This window comes from Pteronotus mesoamericanus, unplaced genomic scaffold (genome assembly GCF_021234165.1).
Source record: "Pteronotus mesoamericanus isolate MK-2021 breed Mesoamerican mustached bat unplaced genomic scaffold, CSHL_Meso_final contig_20, whole genome shotgun sequence".
NCBI lineage: Eukaryota > Metazoa > Chordata > Mammalia > Chiroptera > Mormoopidae > Pteronotus > Pteronotus mesoamericanus.
In genome coordinates this window covers 78,757,962-78,775,722 of record NW_026555085.1, presented here as the reverse complement: position 1 = coordinate 78,775,722, position 17,761 = coordinate 78,757,962, and the positions used below count along the sequence as shown (strand labels likewise).

General features: G+C 35.8%; 1 protein-coding gene across 1 annotated transcript in view; it reads right to left on the bottom strand.

Annotated features, from left to right (window-relative positions):
- LAMA2 (laminin subunit alpha 2) overlaps window positions 1-17,761 on the bottom strand; it is a 525,989-nt gene that overhangs the window by 349,109 nt on the left and 159,119 nt on the right. The window contains exon 4 of the mRNA XM_054569946.1: window positions 8,022-8,264. Within this exon, the coding sequence (XP_054425921.1) occupies window positions 8,022-8,264 (243 nt within the window). The remainder of the gene's footprint in view (window positions 1-8,021; window positions 8,265-17,761) is intronic.

The window sequence follows — 17,761 nt, the reverse complement described above, 5'->3', positions numbered from 1 at the left end:
CAGTTGAAAAAGCCTACTGATTTTCTAAACTGGGGAATAAAAGAGACAAGGGCCTCTCTTATTTTGGGTTATTCTCATTGTGGGTAACTTTTTTGGCGGGTTTTAAGATCCCTTTTCCTATCGGCTAAGTGAAAGAAATAAATAAAAGCAATTACATGCAAGACACACAGGACATTTAAACCATAAAGTTACAAAATAAGCTAAAGATAAAATGATAAAAAATAATGTAAAATACCTTAAACTACAGCTACTATAAAATTGATGAAATTACAAGAAAAATTTTTGAGAAGTAAAAACCAGATTTAAGAGAACTTGAAGACAAAAGAAATCTGGCAAGTGGGGCATAATTGAAGCACACCTAATTCTTAAAATCAAAAATTGTATCTGTATATCTATACCTGTGTCTATCTATCTATCTATCTATCTATCCACCCACCAACCTACTTACCTATGACAATATGAAAGAAATACAAATCATTTACCAGAATAAAGTTTGCAAAATAAAAAATACAATAAATACAAATATACCAAGGTAAAACTTTTAAAAACAGAAACTAAAGATTATTAAAAAGGTAAAATATATGCACAATAGATGTTAAGAAAATGAGAATGTAAAATTTTTAAAAACTTTATTATAAAAATAAATAATTTACCCATCAAAAAGAAAAAATGTAAATGATTTTTTTCTTAAGACATTAAAGAGTTAAATCCCTATAAGCCAATCCAAGGGAAGCACAGCCTGCTAAGGGATGGGGACATCTGAGTTCAAGGTGCCCGGTGGATTTTCCAGAAACCCCAAAGGACAGCAGAAAGCTGTTGTCCTTGTGCTTTTCTGGTGCTCACTGGATTCAAACCACAGCTGTGGAACACAGGGCAAGTTATTTGACCTCTCTGCACAAATTTTACCTCAACTGTAAAATGAGACAAGTATTAGTACATATGTATTTATACTTGTAAACCCTTGGAGTAATGCTTGCCATAAAATAGGTGTGGAATGAATAGCTATGATTGCTACTATCTTCCTGGCCCCAGGCTAACCCATGTCAATATTTGAGACTCTCATCTGTTCCTTCTGGCCTTTTAAACTTCAGCAAGCTCAATGTTTTTTGCTTTACTTATTCTTTTAGTCCTGTTTAATTCACCCCAGTCACTCTAGGGTTGACCCCACAAAATATCATGGTGTGGCTCTGCCATTTCCTGTGTCTCAACCTCAATTCAGATGAAGTCAGTTCACTCATCCTGAATTGAGGGGTGGACTTATGCCAATGCTAGTTATTGAACTAGAGAATTTGCTTTCGTATTATATATGTTACAAGGAGGCATTGTCATAAATGACCTAACTTAATCTTCATTATAATCATGTGAACTGGCCTGGACACATATTGGATGGTTTACTCGTCTGTCCAAGCCCAATAGTTAATCAGTGGCAGACTATACTTGAATGACCTACAAGACAGCAAGCTGCACCTCTGTACCTTCTACACAATTATACACTTCTATACCCAGCTCAACAGAAGTTTACCCTTCTGCTCCATTTTAGCACTGAGATAATAACCAGGTCTTCTCTGTTGGCCTTACCTCTGTAAGATTCCATTCTCCTTTAGTTTCTCTGCCCTGCATGATATTTCAGCAATACTGTATTAATTTAACAAGGATTTACTGATACTTCCTAGAAACAACATTGTTGGAGGGAATCCATAAATTGATCAATAGGAAATAATATAATCTTTTAAATTTGATCTTTATTTTATTATCAAGGTGTGTTTTCAAATACAAATAATTTAAATAAATCATGGATTTTATGTATGTGTAATTCCAAAATATATCAAGTGCTCTGTGTATTTCAACTGGAGTTGAAACATTGTGTTTTTTGAAAAATGCCATGTAATCCTCATTGTAATGAGGCACTTTCATGCTGTTGTTCCTGGTGCTAACTGGCCCCATGTTGGTCAATGCAAGAATTGTTTATAGAGAAGGGATGTCTAAAACCCCAAGCAATTATTTCCATCAATTTCTATTCAAACAGATACAAATTAATGACACCCTGCTGCTTCTCTGTAAAAGAGCAACTCCAAGGGTAATTGAGAAAGACTAGTTCCTCATTTCCTTTCCTACATTTTCACATAAACTCAAACATGCAATCATGTTACATATCCTTAACAATATTACATCAAAGAAGGATCTCAGGAATATTTCTTAATACAGTATTGTGTTTATTTCCTCATTCTCCAGTATTTGGAATTCTAAGGATCACCATAATGTCTGGTGACAAAAAGAGGAAGAAAAATATTCTTTATGTATGTATAAAATCCTGTCACATAGGAAGTCAAAATAATATCAAGTCTATGTAAAATTTACAGGAGAAAAAGGTGTCTTTAAGAATTAATGATGTTTTCTCCAGGGAATTTTATATAAGCCTGCCATGTTTGAGAAGCAAAAAATCAAAGTTGAATCTAAATTCCATTTGAGTGGCAGTCAAGGAGAAAGGGAGAGACTGTGGTAGAAGGGGAGGAAATCATTTGTAAATATCTTAAAGTTCTCTGTATGAAGAAATTGAGCAAAAATTACTATGGCAACCACGAATATTTAGTTAGCAGTCTAGTGACAATCCAAAGAAATTAGAAGGAGTAATCCCAGTCACAGAAAGGAGCGACTCTCATGTAACAGAAAAAAAAAAAACCCAACCAAATCATGTATGACCATTTTAATTCTAGGACCCTGAAAGCAGTGCCACTGATGCAGCCCATCCATGTCAGCACGATTTTCATCTCTTAGCTGCTCCTTCATACTACTGATAACCTAAAGTTCAGTTTATTTATTCAACCGAACCTACCCAGAGATTCAGTTCACCAAAGCCAAGCATGTTTATTGACAGAAAAATGTTAGTCTCTTTCTTCATTTGAAAGTAGTTAGAATGGCTCTGGCTGGTGTGGCTCAGTGTACTGAAAGCTGGACTGTGAGGTAAAGGGTCTCCAGTTTGATTCCCAGTCAGGGCACATGCCTGAGTTGCAGGCCAGGTTGCCAGGAGGGGGCGAGTGAGAGGCAACTGCACATTGATGTTTCTTTTCCTTCCCCTCTCTCTAAAAATAAATAAATAAATAAATTTTTTAAAGAAAAGAAAGAAAATAGTTTAGAATGACTGACACTCTCTCTAAAAAGCTGTTCTTCCCCACTGTTTGGGAAGACTGGAAATACCTGAACAATAAGCTAGGAATAGAGATATGAAAATGACCAGGAATACTCTTTTTTTTTTTAATAATACATATCATAAACATATAGCTAGTTTCTTTTTTTAATTAATTAATTTATTTTTTCAAATACATTTGTCTCTGCCTACCCCTCACTCTTTTAAAGTACTCCTGAGCTCTAGCTTCCTGAGCCCTTTCCAAATCTACTAAATTTAAAGCCCTGGTGCTAGAAATAGCTATCTTTCAAATGCTCCTTATGATTTCAAGGTAAAGTGAATTTTGGGAAGAACCACTGCTGCAAGTGCAGTTCTCCATGGTGCCCCCAAGTGGCAGTTCTTGTTAGCAGCTCTCAATAGAGTCCGGGCAACTTATTTCTACAGAGGCAGCAACTGGGCTGATAGGAACCCTGGATGGAGTTGGCTCCCTGCGGCACTGCTGGAGGGGTATGTATGTCTATGTGGGTGTTCCCACCAAAGCTCCTTTCTTTGGCTGGCCTCAAAGTGATGGAGGCCCTCTTTGGTCAATTATAGGGTACACCCAGTAATTCCTATTTGGGGGCTCAGCGTCATTCTCTACAAGCAAGCAAAGCAGGGTCCCTGCTGAGCCCTTTCTTGGCAGTAATTGTACAAAAAGTGCCTTTCTGAAATGAACCTCTTGGAAGGCTTCAGTTCAAAGCTTCCTTCTGTTTACAGGCTGGATAACAACATACTGGTCATACTATTACCCCTGCACTGTCCTCCATTATCCCCCACTTGGCCAAACAGGTACTGAGGCTTGATCATAGCTCAGAGTGAGCCTCTCTTTTTCCTTTGAGTACAAGCCCAGGATACCGGATGCAGGATTAATCTTTCTTGGGAGTAGCTGAATTTACTTTTCTTATCCATTTGGGGTTTATTCTTGAGTATGGTGTAAGTTAGTGATTGAATTTCATTTTTTGGCCTTATCTGTCCAATTTTCCCAACATCATTTTACAGATGATAAAGGGTTAATCTCCAAAGTATATAAAGAATTTATACAACTCAACACCAGGAAGATAAACAATCCAATTTAAAAATGGGCAAAAGACCTGAATGGACAGTTTTCCAAAGAGGACATAGAGATGGCCAAAAGACATGTGAAAGAATGTTCAGCGTCACCATCAGAGAGATGTGAATTAAAACCACAATGAGATATCACTTCACACCTGCCAGAATGGCTACCATCATTAAATCGACAAACAAGTGCTGGCAAGGATGTGGATAAAAGGGAACCATAGTGCACTGTTGGTTGGAATGCAGGCTGGTACAGCCACTGTGGAAAACAGGGTGGAGTTTCCTCAAAAAGGTTAAAAAATGGAACTGCTTTTTGACCCAGTGATCCCACTCCAGGGAACATAGCTTAAGAATCTCGGAACACCAATTCGAAAGAATATGTGCACCTTTATGTTCATAGCAGCATTATTTACAAACAGCCCAAGTGTCCATCAGTAGATGAGAAGATAAAAAAGCTGTGGTACATTTACACAATGGAATACTACATGGCCATAGAAAAGAAAGAACTCTTGCCTTTTGTGACAGCATGGATGGACCTGGACATTATTATGCTGAGTGAAATAAGCCAGTCAGAGAAAGAAAAAATACTGTATGATCTCAATTATATGTGGAATCTAATGAACAAAATAGAAACAGAGGCATGGATACATGGAACAGACGGATAGATGTCAGAGGGGAGGGGGGAGAGTGGGACTGAATGAAAGAAGGTGAAGGGATTAGCCAAAGAACATGTATGTCTCACCCACACACACCAACAGCAGTGTGGCGATGGCCAGGTGGAAGGGGGAGAGGAGGCTGGGAGGAGGGGGCAAAGGGGAGGGCAATGGAGACATCAGCAACGACGTCAACAATAAAAATAAAGAAAAAAAATAACTGTAAACTGGTACTTCTGTACCCAATAAGAGAAAGAATTCACGGACAACAGTGTGGTGATTACAGGGGAAGTGGGTGGGTAGAGGTGGCAGAGGGTGTAGGGGAATAAATGGTAACAAAAAATACAATAAAATTTTTAAAAATGAAAAAAAGAATCCTTCAACAATGGAGGTGAATTATGCTACATGCTTAGTTTAATTCATAGGACATACTGGAGATGAATTTGCATATTGGCCCTGACACTTTTGAGACACTATGAATTGTTTCTGGTTTCCCTGTGTTCTGAGAAGCCATCTTCTAAATGTGGCTCTTTTGGCTCACACAGCAGGAGATTTACTGGTCTCTGCACATACTTCTATTGAAGCATTTATAGTATCACTTTGCGTTTACTGGTTTATATGTTTGTTTCTCTTACTTGGCTGTCACTCCTATGAAAGGTTTTGATCATAGTACGTAACAATTATATTTCAAGTGATAACCAGAAGCGCATTACTATAAAACTAAAATTTAATGATAGTAAGATAATTTCACAGTCATTTGTCTGGGAAATATTGGAGACAGGCTTCCAAAACTTTTAGAATAGCCCCGCATGTTATATTTTAGGTGATATCCAAAATCATATTACTTTAGAAGGAAAGATGACTTAGGGCAATTTATATATTAAACTAATTCATGTGTTAAAGAAATTCAATCTCAAAGAGATTACGTAACCTGCCCATGATCCCAGAAAGGCTAGAGTAAGGCCCAGAAAGAACTCAGTCTTCTAATCTTAGGGACATTCTTCCGAATCATGGTATCTCAGAATTAGGACTCTTTTTACTTATACTAGATTCAGCATCTCTGTGTTTCCTCTAAAACAGTTTTGAATTTAGCAATTACCAACCATTTAAAATCAACTTCCAACCTTTACTAAAGTATGGAAGAAACATTAACTTGGGAGTCAAGGGAACTGGATTCTTGGCTCAGTGCTGTTACCAGTTGAACTGGGTGTCTTGGTGAGTATCACCTACCTTCGCTGGACCTGTTTATTTCACAAAGTAAGATGTTTTACAGTGTAAGTCATATAGAATGAGGCAGATATCCCAGGAGAGGTCAGAATTTAATTACCATTTTTAAGTACTGTCATTCTACTTCAAATACATTGAATTACTTTCTGTTTCTAACCTCATTTTTCCATGAGAAAAAAATAGACTTAAAAACATGTTACAGAAAAAGTTAAATAAGTTATTCTTAATAGTCACTATTAGTGAGTATTTTTGGTGAATGCGTAGGAGTGAAAACAATATGGCCAGTTAAACAAACAAGCAACACGTCTGTTTTTTCCGTGTTGACAGGCTGCTACAGTGGAGGACCACCATCAATGTAGGAACAATGATTTGGGGGTGTGCATGAAACTTGTATGTTACATATCTTATACAACTTTATATTATTCAACCAATTTCCGAACTGGACCTTTTTAAGGTAAGAATAGCTTTATGAATATTAGATAATTATTAGTCCTGAGTAAAGACTAGACCCAGAAGTAAAATAATAAAAATTCAGCTCAAATTTCTTCTCTCTGCCCTCCCTCCCTCCCCCCTATCCTCGGGCCAATCTGGCCGAGTTCTGATGTCTCTAGGCACAGAGCAGGTTGAACAGCTGTTTCACGCACTGCATTTGACTCCCTGTCATTTGGCAGATTGAGATCTCTGCTGAGAGCACTATTTGGAATTTTTTCCCCCAAAAGTGATATTTTTGAACATGGAATTTGAAATATAGTGATGCGCTGATATATATTCATAGAATAATAATGTCGAAAGACAGTGCAATAGATTTATGTCAAAAATCTAACTTTCTCCCAGAAGTGTTTAAGGAGATAACCTTAGATTGGCTGAGGTGGACATGATAAAATATGAATAATGGGTTTTCTGAAAATGTGAATGTAAAAATGATACTAGCTTCAGGTATACAGATTATTGAGAAGAGAATACAGAGATGTATATAAGCAGGTAGGACAAAAGGAACCAGGTTACATTTGCTGAAGGGAGAGAGATTAGGGAAATATAATTAGACAGCCCAAGAAAGTCACTTAGTTAAGGTTCGAGTATTTGAAAGAAAACTAATAATAATCATAAAAACTACACAATAGTTATTATTTCAGCAATAACAAAAATAGCTAATGCTTCCAGAGCTCTTGGCATATATGTCAGCCCTGCTCTAATGCTTTAAATGTAACAATTCATTTAATCTTCTGACTAATAATATGAAGTAAGAACTAACATTCTTGTTCTTCATTTATAGGAGGCAAAAATGAGGCACAGAGGTGGCTCAAGACTGTTAACAGGAAAAGCCAGGGTTTCAGTCTTGTCTTAAAGCCAATGAATGAATCTAAAATCTTAACCCCAGGATAAATGATGCTACAGAAAAGTAGAACACTTTTGAATTAAGAATATATCAATTATGTAATAAGCAAAGCCTGACCAAAGAAAAGAAACCCCATATGTGGTGACAGCAAAAAATGGAATTCCTTTTTATATAAGTCCTTGGTGTGAATTTTATTTCTTTCCAAATTCACCACTTTTGTCCCCACCTTCAGACCAGAGTACCACAGAGCTAAGACTTCCTTTAGGGTCTCAGTCCTTCTCCAAACATTGGCAATCTTCCTTGTCAGAAAGTCTCTTTATATGTCGAATTAGTCATTGACTTCCCAACTTAAACCCACTTCCTCTTCTCTGATCTTTATTGGAGATAAGAGATACATACTAAATGAAGGCAGTGAAAATTCTAATCACCTTGGGTTTTTCCTTTTTATTTAACAACTCGTTTAAATGTACTTCTGTGAAATCTTATATTAAAATCTCCCTGAAGTTAATTACTTATATAGTCAAGTCTTTCTGACAAGCCTATTTGGCCATCCTAAATATACTCATGGTGAGTTTTCTCTTCTTACCTCTCCATTTTCTAAGGGGTGTATCTTGGAATAAAATGAGGTACAGATGACTTCATCATCTTTGGCGTACGATGGTGGTCCAGTGCGGGGGTAAATATTGTAGAGGGTCAGGCACTCTACGTCCGTTACAGCGTGATACTGCCAGGGCTTGTATTCAACATCATCAAGTGAGCGTTCCAAGATCCAATTTCCAGGCCGAGGAGAGTTAGCTGCTTTCACAATCACATACGCAATCTGGAACACCTGGGTAACAATGACAGCAACAATGTGTAACTTTGAGTTCCAAAGTATTCTCACGATTTTATATGAAATATAAGGCTTAATGCTACAATAGGTATGATTTCAGATTTTATTCCATAACCCTTTATGTTCCCTGCAATGATTTTACTGTTATGTGTTCATATTTAATATCTTTTGTAAAGATGGGATGTTTCACTTTGACAGCTGTGTCTTGAAAAGAAATAGGTGAAGATTAGATTTTAGCTAACAATTCATTGACACCATTTCACCTAAATTTTAAAGTTCCATTACAGTCATGATCTCCTAAAGCATTCATTACATACCAATGTACTCATCTTACTGTGCTGGAGAGTATAAAGTATGAGTAAGAAATTCCACATGTGAATGATAGTGCTTGATAGTTTAGAAGATATGCTTACCTACATTACCTAATCCTCTGAAAAGTACCACTTAGATGGAGTTAGTGTGGTGCAGCAAAATCAACACAGAGATTTGGAGGCACAGTCCCATATTCAAATTGTGATCTCAGCATTTATGGGACCTTGGACAAATTATTTGGCTTTTCTAACTCTTAGCTTTCTGTACTGCAAATCAGGGTCAATAATAAATATACAACTGAGAGGCAATTTGGACTAAAAGAGATGACGTGTGCAAAGTGTCTGGCAAAGGACTTGGTGGTGAATAATAAATGTCACTTCCTCTACATCCCCAAATAGAAAATAATGGAAAAGACATTCTGGTAGAACAGACAACTGATGAAAACTGGAACATACTAAAGGAAGGATCTGTACCTTCTGTACAAGAGATAAGAATGTAAAAATAAAGGGGGGTGGATAGCGAAAGTCATCAGAGTGACAACAGAGGGGAATGTGGCACTCCATTTTCAAATCCACATAAAATTTGAAGATGAAAAAATATTCTGGAAGTTTTGCGGTAGTACGTATGTGTGGATTTGTCCAATGCAGTCTGAGGGTCCAAAAGAATTGAGTAATATTTATCTGCAATGCTTTGGATGGAAAGATACATACAGACTACTTATTTTATAGTCCCATCATCTGTGGGATGGTAATATATTGTAATAAGAAGACATAAAAATAGACTAGTAACAAAGCAACATGATATGTTTATGCTCTGTGATATGGGGGAGCTTAACAGCTATCGGCTCTGAGTGGGTGCAGTCACTGGAAGTGTAAAGCCGGGAGGGCAGGCCCAATAAATAATGTGATTAAAGGGTCTGCTGGACCACAGAGGAGATCCTGAAAGAAATGTTCTAGAAATAAGCTTTATCTGCTCCATAGTTTTGACATGAGACCTTAATGAATACAAAGACAGTATTTATGGTAAACTCTAAGAGGCTGAATTTAGAAATATGAAAAGTTGGTACAGAAGGGGCAATGGAAGGGGCTTTGATGCAGGTCTTTTGAAATGGTCTGAGGTCTTCTGAGATCTTTATTAGAAGGCATGCACACTTATGTGCCATTAGGGAAAAACCACGAGCCATCAAATGATAGAAAGTAGGGCTGGAAGTTGTTTTTAGGAACAGTTGTGAAAAAATTATGGTTAACATACTGAAATACTTCTGTACTTGTTGGTGAACTGCTGTGGCCCAAGGCTCCCAAATGTCTTCTGTCCCCGAGACCATCTGGTTAACCTCAGCATAGCAAAGAAAAGCCAATACATCTATCCTAATTGGTCTGGACTTTGTTATGTTTTACTGAATATCATCCTAGGTGGGAAATACTATGAATCTATATTTACAAGGTATACAGATAAGTAAAATTGCAGACAGGCACACATACCTATGTTTGTGCATATAAATACTTAAATACACTTAGACCTCTGGACAAAGATATGCATGGCATATTAAGGATGTTACCGATGGGGTTTGAGAATAAGGAGTCAAAGAGAGACGGAGAACTTTTATATTTTACCCCATCTCCTGTTTTATTTATTTATTAACACAAATATTTTAGTTCTTAAAAAATTACATTTAAAATAAAGGAAAATGAAAGCAAATAGATATCAAGAAAAGATAAAAATAGGAGTAAAATGGAAAATGCTCCATCAACCACTATCTAATATATTTGTTATTTCTCCATTTTAAGGTGTTATTCATAAGGAATTATTTTAGGCACTCCATATTCACCAACTCTTTCATCTTCTATTTTTATAAAGAAATTCACTGAAGAACATACCTGTTGATTAATCTGACAAAACACAGAGAGGTAGTTGTCTCTGTTATAAATATAAAACACCTGGGTCCTGGTGATCCTAAAGTATTCATGACAAGGTTATTAAAATGATAAAGAGTACAAATAACTAAATTGTGAGCTCCTAAAGGGCAGAGATGCTATAATCTTTATTATAATTCATTTGAAATAGTGGGCATTCAATATTTATTAGATTTAGTTGAATAACCAAAACACTGTAATATGCTTTCTTGTAACTTCTATTTGCATTATGCTTTTTTTTTCCTGTTTGTTTGAGTTTGACTCCCTTTCAACACTAGCCTATTTTGTCACTTGCAGGAACTAAGACATATATGGTGTTCATCCTATTATATTTCTGTGAGCTGAGGAAATTGCTTAAACTCTTTTTTCCTCTGTTTTCCAATGTTTCGTTTACAAAGTCAAAACCATGGAAGAGGTCCAGAAATAATGAATATAAAACACTGAATGTTCTCTGAAAAAAAGAATCTATAAATATTTCAAATTAGCATCTTTCCATCTAGAAAAAAAATCGCAGAGCTTAAAAAAAAAACAAAAAGAGAAATAGCAAAGCATAATTAGAAATCATAGGAAAATAAAATAAGAAAAATAAAAGTACACTAAGGATATGGCTAAAAACTTCTGTTCAGAAAACAGCTCAGGAAGCAAATATAAGAAGAGGCCAAATTCTCTAATGTGGATATATGACTGAGGAGTTTCTGTGTTGGCTTTGGAATAATAGATGAAATTCATGAAATAAAGTTATAGTAAAACCCCCCAGACTCTTCCTATAATTCAATTTAATAGTCAGCATTAACTGACATGGAGAAACAATCATTACCTTAGAGAATATTAGAAGGGCCCCATTTCAAAAACAATATTCCTCTTACATTTATTTTCTATGGATTCTTTCACATCCGATCCAAAGTTAATTAAATTAGTTGGCATGTAGTACTTTGAACAAACTTTTTAAAATGTGGTAGATAGCATTATTGAAAATCACAATGAATAGAAGTATTCTTTGAAGGTGTCAGAGAATAGCTGTGAACACTTTTACAGTGGTTTTCTTAGTAGTCCAATTTTAATGAGCCTAATAGAATAATTCTCTTTATGTACCTACACTACTTTCATTAACTATGCCTTCTCTTTTCAGCATAAAGGCTCTTCAAAATCAGTAGTTATAAAACCTATTTCCAGATGAATAAAACCCTTATTTGTATAGGGTGCAAAAAGGAAAGCAAACACCTCGTTATGAGGAGCACACAAATGCTATGACAGCTAGTTTTGATGAACCTTAGATATTAACACATAATCCCCAAATTTTCCTCTGTTGGAAGGTACTTTTTTTACAACTCTGGTACATGAGTAAAAAAAAAAATCCAAAATAACTTTAGAAATGCTACCAAATGTTAGACATTTTATACATAACAAAGTGAATTTTCTATTTCACATTCCATTTGTATGTCACCTAACAAAATATCATGTAATTACCTCACTGATGCAGAACTGAATTAGATGTTCCTGCTATCCAAAGCAGTGTCTTAAGACTTAATCTCTTTTAGAGCAGAATTGGAGAATAGAGTCTTCCTAAGAAATCCTTCAGTCCCCAAGTAGCAAGTAACATATAATTCCCACCATATACAGAGATGCTTTCCAAACTTTCTTGCATCACGGTTGAGATGCAATATCAGTACAGCACTGGGGTAAAAGGAGGAGACATCACAGTTTAAAGTTAGCATCCTAGAGGTTTTGATCAGTCTGGATGCTGAATATCTTAGCTCACCTATAATCAATTGGTTCTGACATCTGGAACCAATTTCTAGCACATGCATTGCTGGGTCCGGATTTTTTTTTTTTAATATTCTCTTCTGTGACTCTAAGGAACCCACTTTATCCTAGTTTCTTTATCCTTAGAAGAATCACAGATTTAGAAAAATGCTACCAAACAATATGTGTTTTGGAGATTTCACTGAGACTTTTGAGTCATGGGCACACAATTAAGAGAGCCAGGCCAAAGTGTGACTCCTTCATAATGTAACAAAGCCATGAGACCTGTCTCCTATAAGCTAACACCCAAGAAAGCCAAGAAAATATTAATGAAGGTCACTCTCTATAGAAGATGACACTCCATCCTCCTCATAAGACTTGAATGATTTCTTCTATTTCTTCTTTCCTTATCTCTAAAGAGAACAACATGTGGCCATTGAATCAACCTGCTGTTGAGCTTTGCCTTGTTCTCCAATGTGGCTACTGCTGTGAATTTTCTACAGCAAGTCCACATAACAAATCTGCTTAATTTTGAGAGTCTTTGCAATATTTTAGCACCCACTCTTGCCCATAATTTGAATTCTAACATTTCCACGTGCTGTATGCCATCTCTAACATACTTTGAAAACTCATCTCTATTATTAATTCAAATAGTTTGCTTGTCAAGTTCTCACATTTATCCATATAGTTATACTGGTTTCCAGAAACCAATGAGTTACACAATATCAGAACCAGAAAGGATCCCAGAAATCATGAGTTTTCAAACTTAGTACCCACTGGAATAATATGGGAAACTTTATAGAAATGTGTACATGTCTCTGTGTTTGAGATGATGGATGTAATTCATATTATCTGCTCTTTTACCTGAGACTTCAAAAGAGAAAATATAAAGAAATAAAATAAAAACAAATAACAACAAAGAGAAGAGGATGAGGAGAGTTCAGCATTTTTCTAGAAGGTCTGTGGGAGCTGGCTAATAAGGAAGAGCAAGAGGTCATGGTCTAAAGCACACAAAACAGCTGTCACCCTGGCAGGGGAGGGTGGTGGATGTCTGGTAGAACCTCACAGCAGCAGGTCTGACCAGAAGCAAGGGTAAGAAACGGGGCTAACTGCAAGGAATTTATTGAAAGTCCAGTTTAATAGAGGATTCATTAAAAGGCCCACCCCCACCAAACTACGGGTCACCAAGTTCTTACTCCCCAGCAAACATTTCAGAGCAATCAAAAAAAAAATAATTGGCTCACTATAATAATCTTAAAAATTCTTTGAAGATATCATTATACAGATCTTAATAATACTATTACTGGACCCGAGTTTAAGTCAAGCTCCAAAATATCAAGTGTTTAAATAATAATCGGAACTTTAAAAATTGACCTGGAAATACATCTAATTATTACTCCCTGGGTGTGTTTTATGGCCCCTTGTAAGTTTACACTTATTTCAAAAAACAGAGTAATGTAATGGGTAGTCCAGAAAGACAGTTTTTTGGCATATCTGTACTTTCTTCCAGACAATTTCATTTACAATAATTGCGCGTACTGAAAAGACTTGTATTTGTCACTCAGGTATACTGTGCAGTCCACTTACTCCCTCCGTCCCTCCCCAAGTGTATAGTACAATTGCTGAGTGTGAATTTAATGAGTTGCAGGTAAGCAAATGAGATATTTCACCTCAGGGTAAATGATTCCCATGTTGCCAGAGAAACAGAAACACTCTGCCCTCAATTAAAACAGGTATTTTTATACTCACATTAAATTCATATAAAATTTATACATTTGAAAATTAATTACTCTACCACTCCAGAATTTCTAAGAAATAATAATCTAACGGGATGACTAATGATAATCCTTTGAAGATAAAATGTTCAATTATTTGGTAATATTGTTTTTTAAAAGGGTTTTAATCATTGCTTAACCACACATGGGAAAGTATTTGAAGGATTATTCTACCTCCATCTGCAAGAAAGAAAAGGTCAACTTCTAGTTCTGAAAAATAATATTATTTTGAAGCTCTTTCAAGTTAATACATAGATGTAAAGCAATTATATTTTTCACTAAAAATATTAGGATTTTTTTTTTCCGTAGAGCTAGACAAGTTGATTATAAAGTTGATTTGGAAGAATTAACAAGCAAGAATAGCTGAGGAAACCTGAAACAGAAGAGAAAGCAATGGAGGGATATGTTGTTAAAGTTTTTAAAAAGCAACATGAAGAAAATTGCGATTCTATAGGATGCTACTGTTTATAGCAAAGTGGACTTTCAAGTGGTGGATCCATGACCACTGACATCTGAAAGGAAGAAGCACCTGGACATTTTCTGCGGTGTGATGGAGCCACACTGCGCCATCTGTAAGGTAGCCATGCTGAAAAAGCGAACTTGAGTCACAGCAAGTCTCTTAAATTTAACTATTGTTTATACAGATTACGGTGGCAGAGGAGCATGTGAGTAGCCACAAAGGATACAATTAGCAAAATTCAGAATGTGAGAACTTCTATTGGACAAACAATATGGTTTCTTCAAAAAATAAATCATAAAGAAATAAAAAGAATGAGATTACAGATTTAAAGAAATTTAAGATCTCTATCAAACAAATGCAATATGGGACTTCAGGTGTATCCTGATTCAATCGAGCTTTTGAAGATTTGGAGGCAAATGCAATGAATCTGAATACTTTCTGGGTATTTGGTCATACTAAAGAAGCCGTAGTGATAGTTTTAATTTTCAGGTGTGACAACTGTTTTGTTTCCAAAAGAGCCTTATCCTTCAGAGATACATGCTGAAATATTGATAGAGAAAGTGATATGTATGGAATTTGCTTCCAAATATTCTGGGGATGGGGTAGGATATGGTTAAGTGTAGAATCAATACGAGAATAGTCATGAATTAATTCTTACAGGTTGGTGTTAGGTACATCTGGATCTGTAATATTCTCTATACTTTTGTGTATGTTGTGAAGTTTTCATAATCAAAAGAAAAGGATTATTAATACATCTCATTTAAATAAACAAATAAACCTCTTTCACATAATGATTTTACCATTATTAGTAATTTAGTAGTTGCTATTTTAAAAAATTTAATGCATTTTCTTTATTATCTTAATAAATGGTTAACTCTGCTTAATTCTGTGGCCATACCAATTTCTGAGCTGAAGAAATAGATCTTAATAATTCTTTCAAATTAACTATTAAATCTAAAGGGCATTTTGATACCAGAAGGTATTAAAATTTTAGTCCAATCTTAAGAAAACTAGTAATACAAGTGAATAGAATCCAAACTGGAATGAAGAAGGTCATCCTCTAGCTTATCAATGTTTTTAGTACTCCATGCTACATTAAGTGGCTACGATTTTCGACAATGTTAGCTGCAGGTAACACTCAGGCAAGCATTTTCCTTCTCTTTAGCACTGCCCTTGACATCAGTCCTCTCCTCACCTATTTCTCTCTCATTTGAAACAGTCTATGGTTTCAAAAGATTGACCTGCCTCCTGTGAACAAGCCATTGGCACAGCATGGCTTTCATACCAGCTACTGATAAAAGAGCAGGTAGTCTGAGTCCCCCATAGAACATGACAGTCCTTTCAATGAAGCCATCACAGAGCATAATATTGGTGTGAATCACAGACAATCAGAAATGTGACAGTTTAAAGCTTGACTTCTAAAATTTATTCACCCTGGAGAAATACCTGGCTTTGCCTTTGTTTTTGTGCTTCTATAGTTACCAGGGTAAGAACCGACGCATTCTCCAATTTATGACATTGCCAACATGAATGAATCACTGTAGTTCAAAGCATTTGGGGAATAATAGCAAAGATTTGTAGTGATGAGAAGAGTTAGACATATAATGTTAACAGTGTAGAATGGCAAATCAAAGACAGAATGAAACTTTCTGATCTTAGTTCATGAATTCTTTCAACAGATCAGAGTCACTTAACATTTATTCAATTTTAGCTATTACAAATGAAATAGCATTAGCTATTTTCATGCTTATATATTGCCCCACTTTTGTGTCCTTCTCTAGGGACATTTTTTAAGACTAGCCTGTACTGACTGTGGTTTATTACTTTACCAATCCTGTCACCCACACACTACCTACTACCCTACTTTAATCACATTCGGAAGAGTTACAAGCAACCTGGTTGGAAAATTTATATTTTTCCCATCCACTTTCATCTTCTTTGAAGTCTCTATAGCCTTTGGCTATGCTGCTCTTCCACTTTCTGAAATTTTCTCTATCTTTCCAAACTGGTATTTATTTATAATTCAGGGATTTTTTTAAAAAGGAAAACATGTTTTCCTAATACAGCTTTTGCCTAGAATAGAACCATGGCCGAGGAGGGCATGAAAGCAGATGGAATATTCAGAAGACAGCACTATCAGAATTTCTCTGCAAGTCCTGTGTGGGTGCTCCTGCTCTAGCTCTTCATAACTTGAGTTTCCTTAACCGAGGTGTGTCCAAAGTTTCATTTGCAAATAATCTTTTCCATAGGCAAACTAACATTTTATTCAGCACCTAGTTTTAGCCAGGCACTTCAGCATTCAGAGGTTTGTTTCTGCTAACAAGAACTCTATGAGATAGGAACTGATCAGAAAATTGAAATGACAGAGGGTAGGTGTGGCAGAAAGAATAATGGCCCCTCACAGAGAAAGATCATATCTTAATCCTTGGAATTTTGGATTGCAGATATGATTTAGTTAAAGACCTTGAGATGGTAAAATGATCCTGGATAATACTTGTGGGCCCAATATAAATGCAAATATCCTTAAACTCAGAAGAGAGGAGCAAAAGAGGAGGTCAGAATGATGGAACATGCAAAGTGCTCAGCCTATTTGCGACTTTGAAGATGAAGGAAGGGGCTATGAGCCAAGCAATGCAGGCAGCCTGTAGAAGCTGGAAAAATCAAGGGACTGGTTTCTCGAGTCTCCAGAGGGAATACAACCTGGCCCACACCTAAATTTTAGCCGAGTAAGGCTCATGCAGCACTTCTAACCTATTAAACTATTAGATAAATTTGTGGTGTTTTAAGCCACTAAATTTGTGGTAATCTGTTATGGCCACAATGGAAAATTAATACACTGGATAATTTGTTTCAATTCACATGACTAGTAAATTAGAGAGCAAGTTTATTGATCCATTTTTGTCTAATTTTGCTTTTTTTGTATGGTAACTTTCATGCCTATGAATATTTCAACAAACTTCTTTATATAAATATTTCCCACATCTTAATCTCTAACCTAAACACATTCTTACATCTCATTTTTTATTACAAACTAAAACTGAACATCTTTTATGATATTTTAATTTTGACTTGCTAAGAAGCAATTTTGGCCATATTGCCACCAAATTACTGTAAGTTATAAGTTGCTAGCAGTAGAAACTATAAAATACTCTATACTTGGCTTTAAATGTCTTTCACATAATAGATGCTAAATTACTTTTTTGAAAATCATTTGAATAGGTGATCAAAAAGATAATGTCAACTCTGAAATGATTTAAGAAACCTCAAGGTAATTTCTATGCATGTTACGTG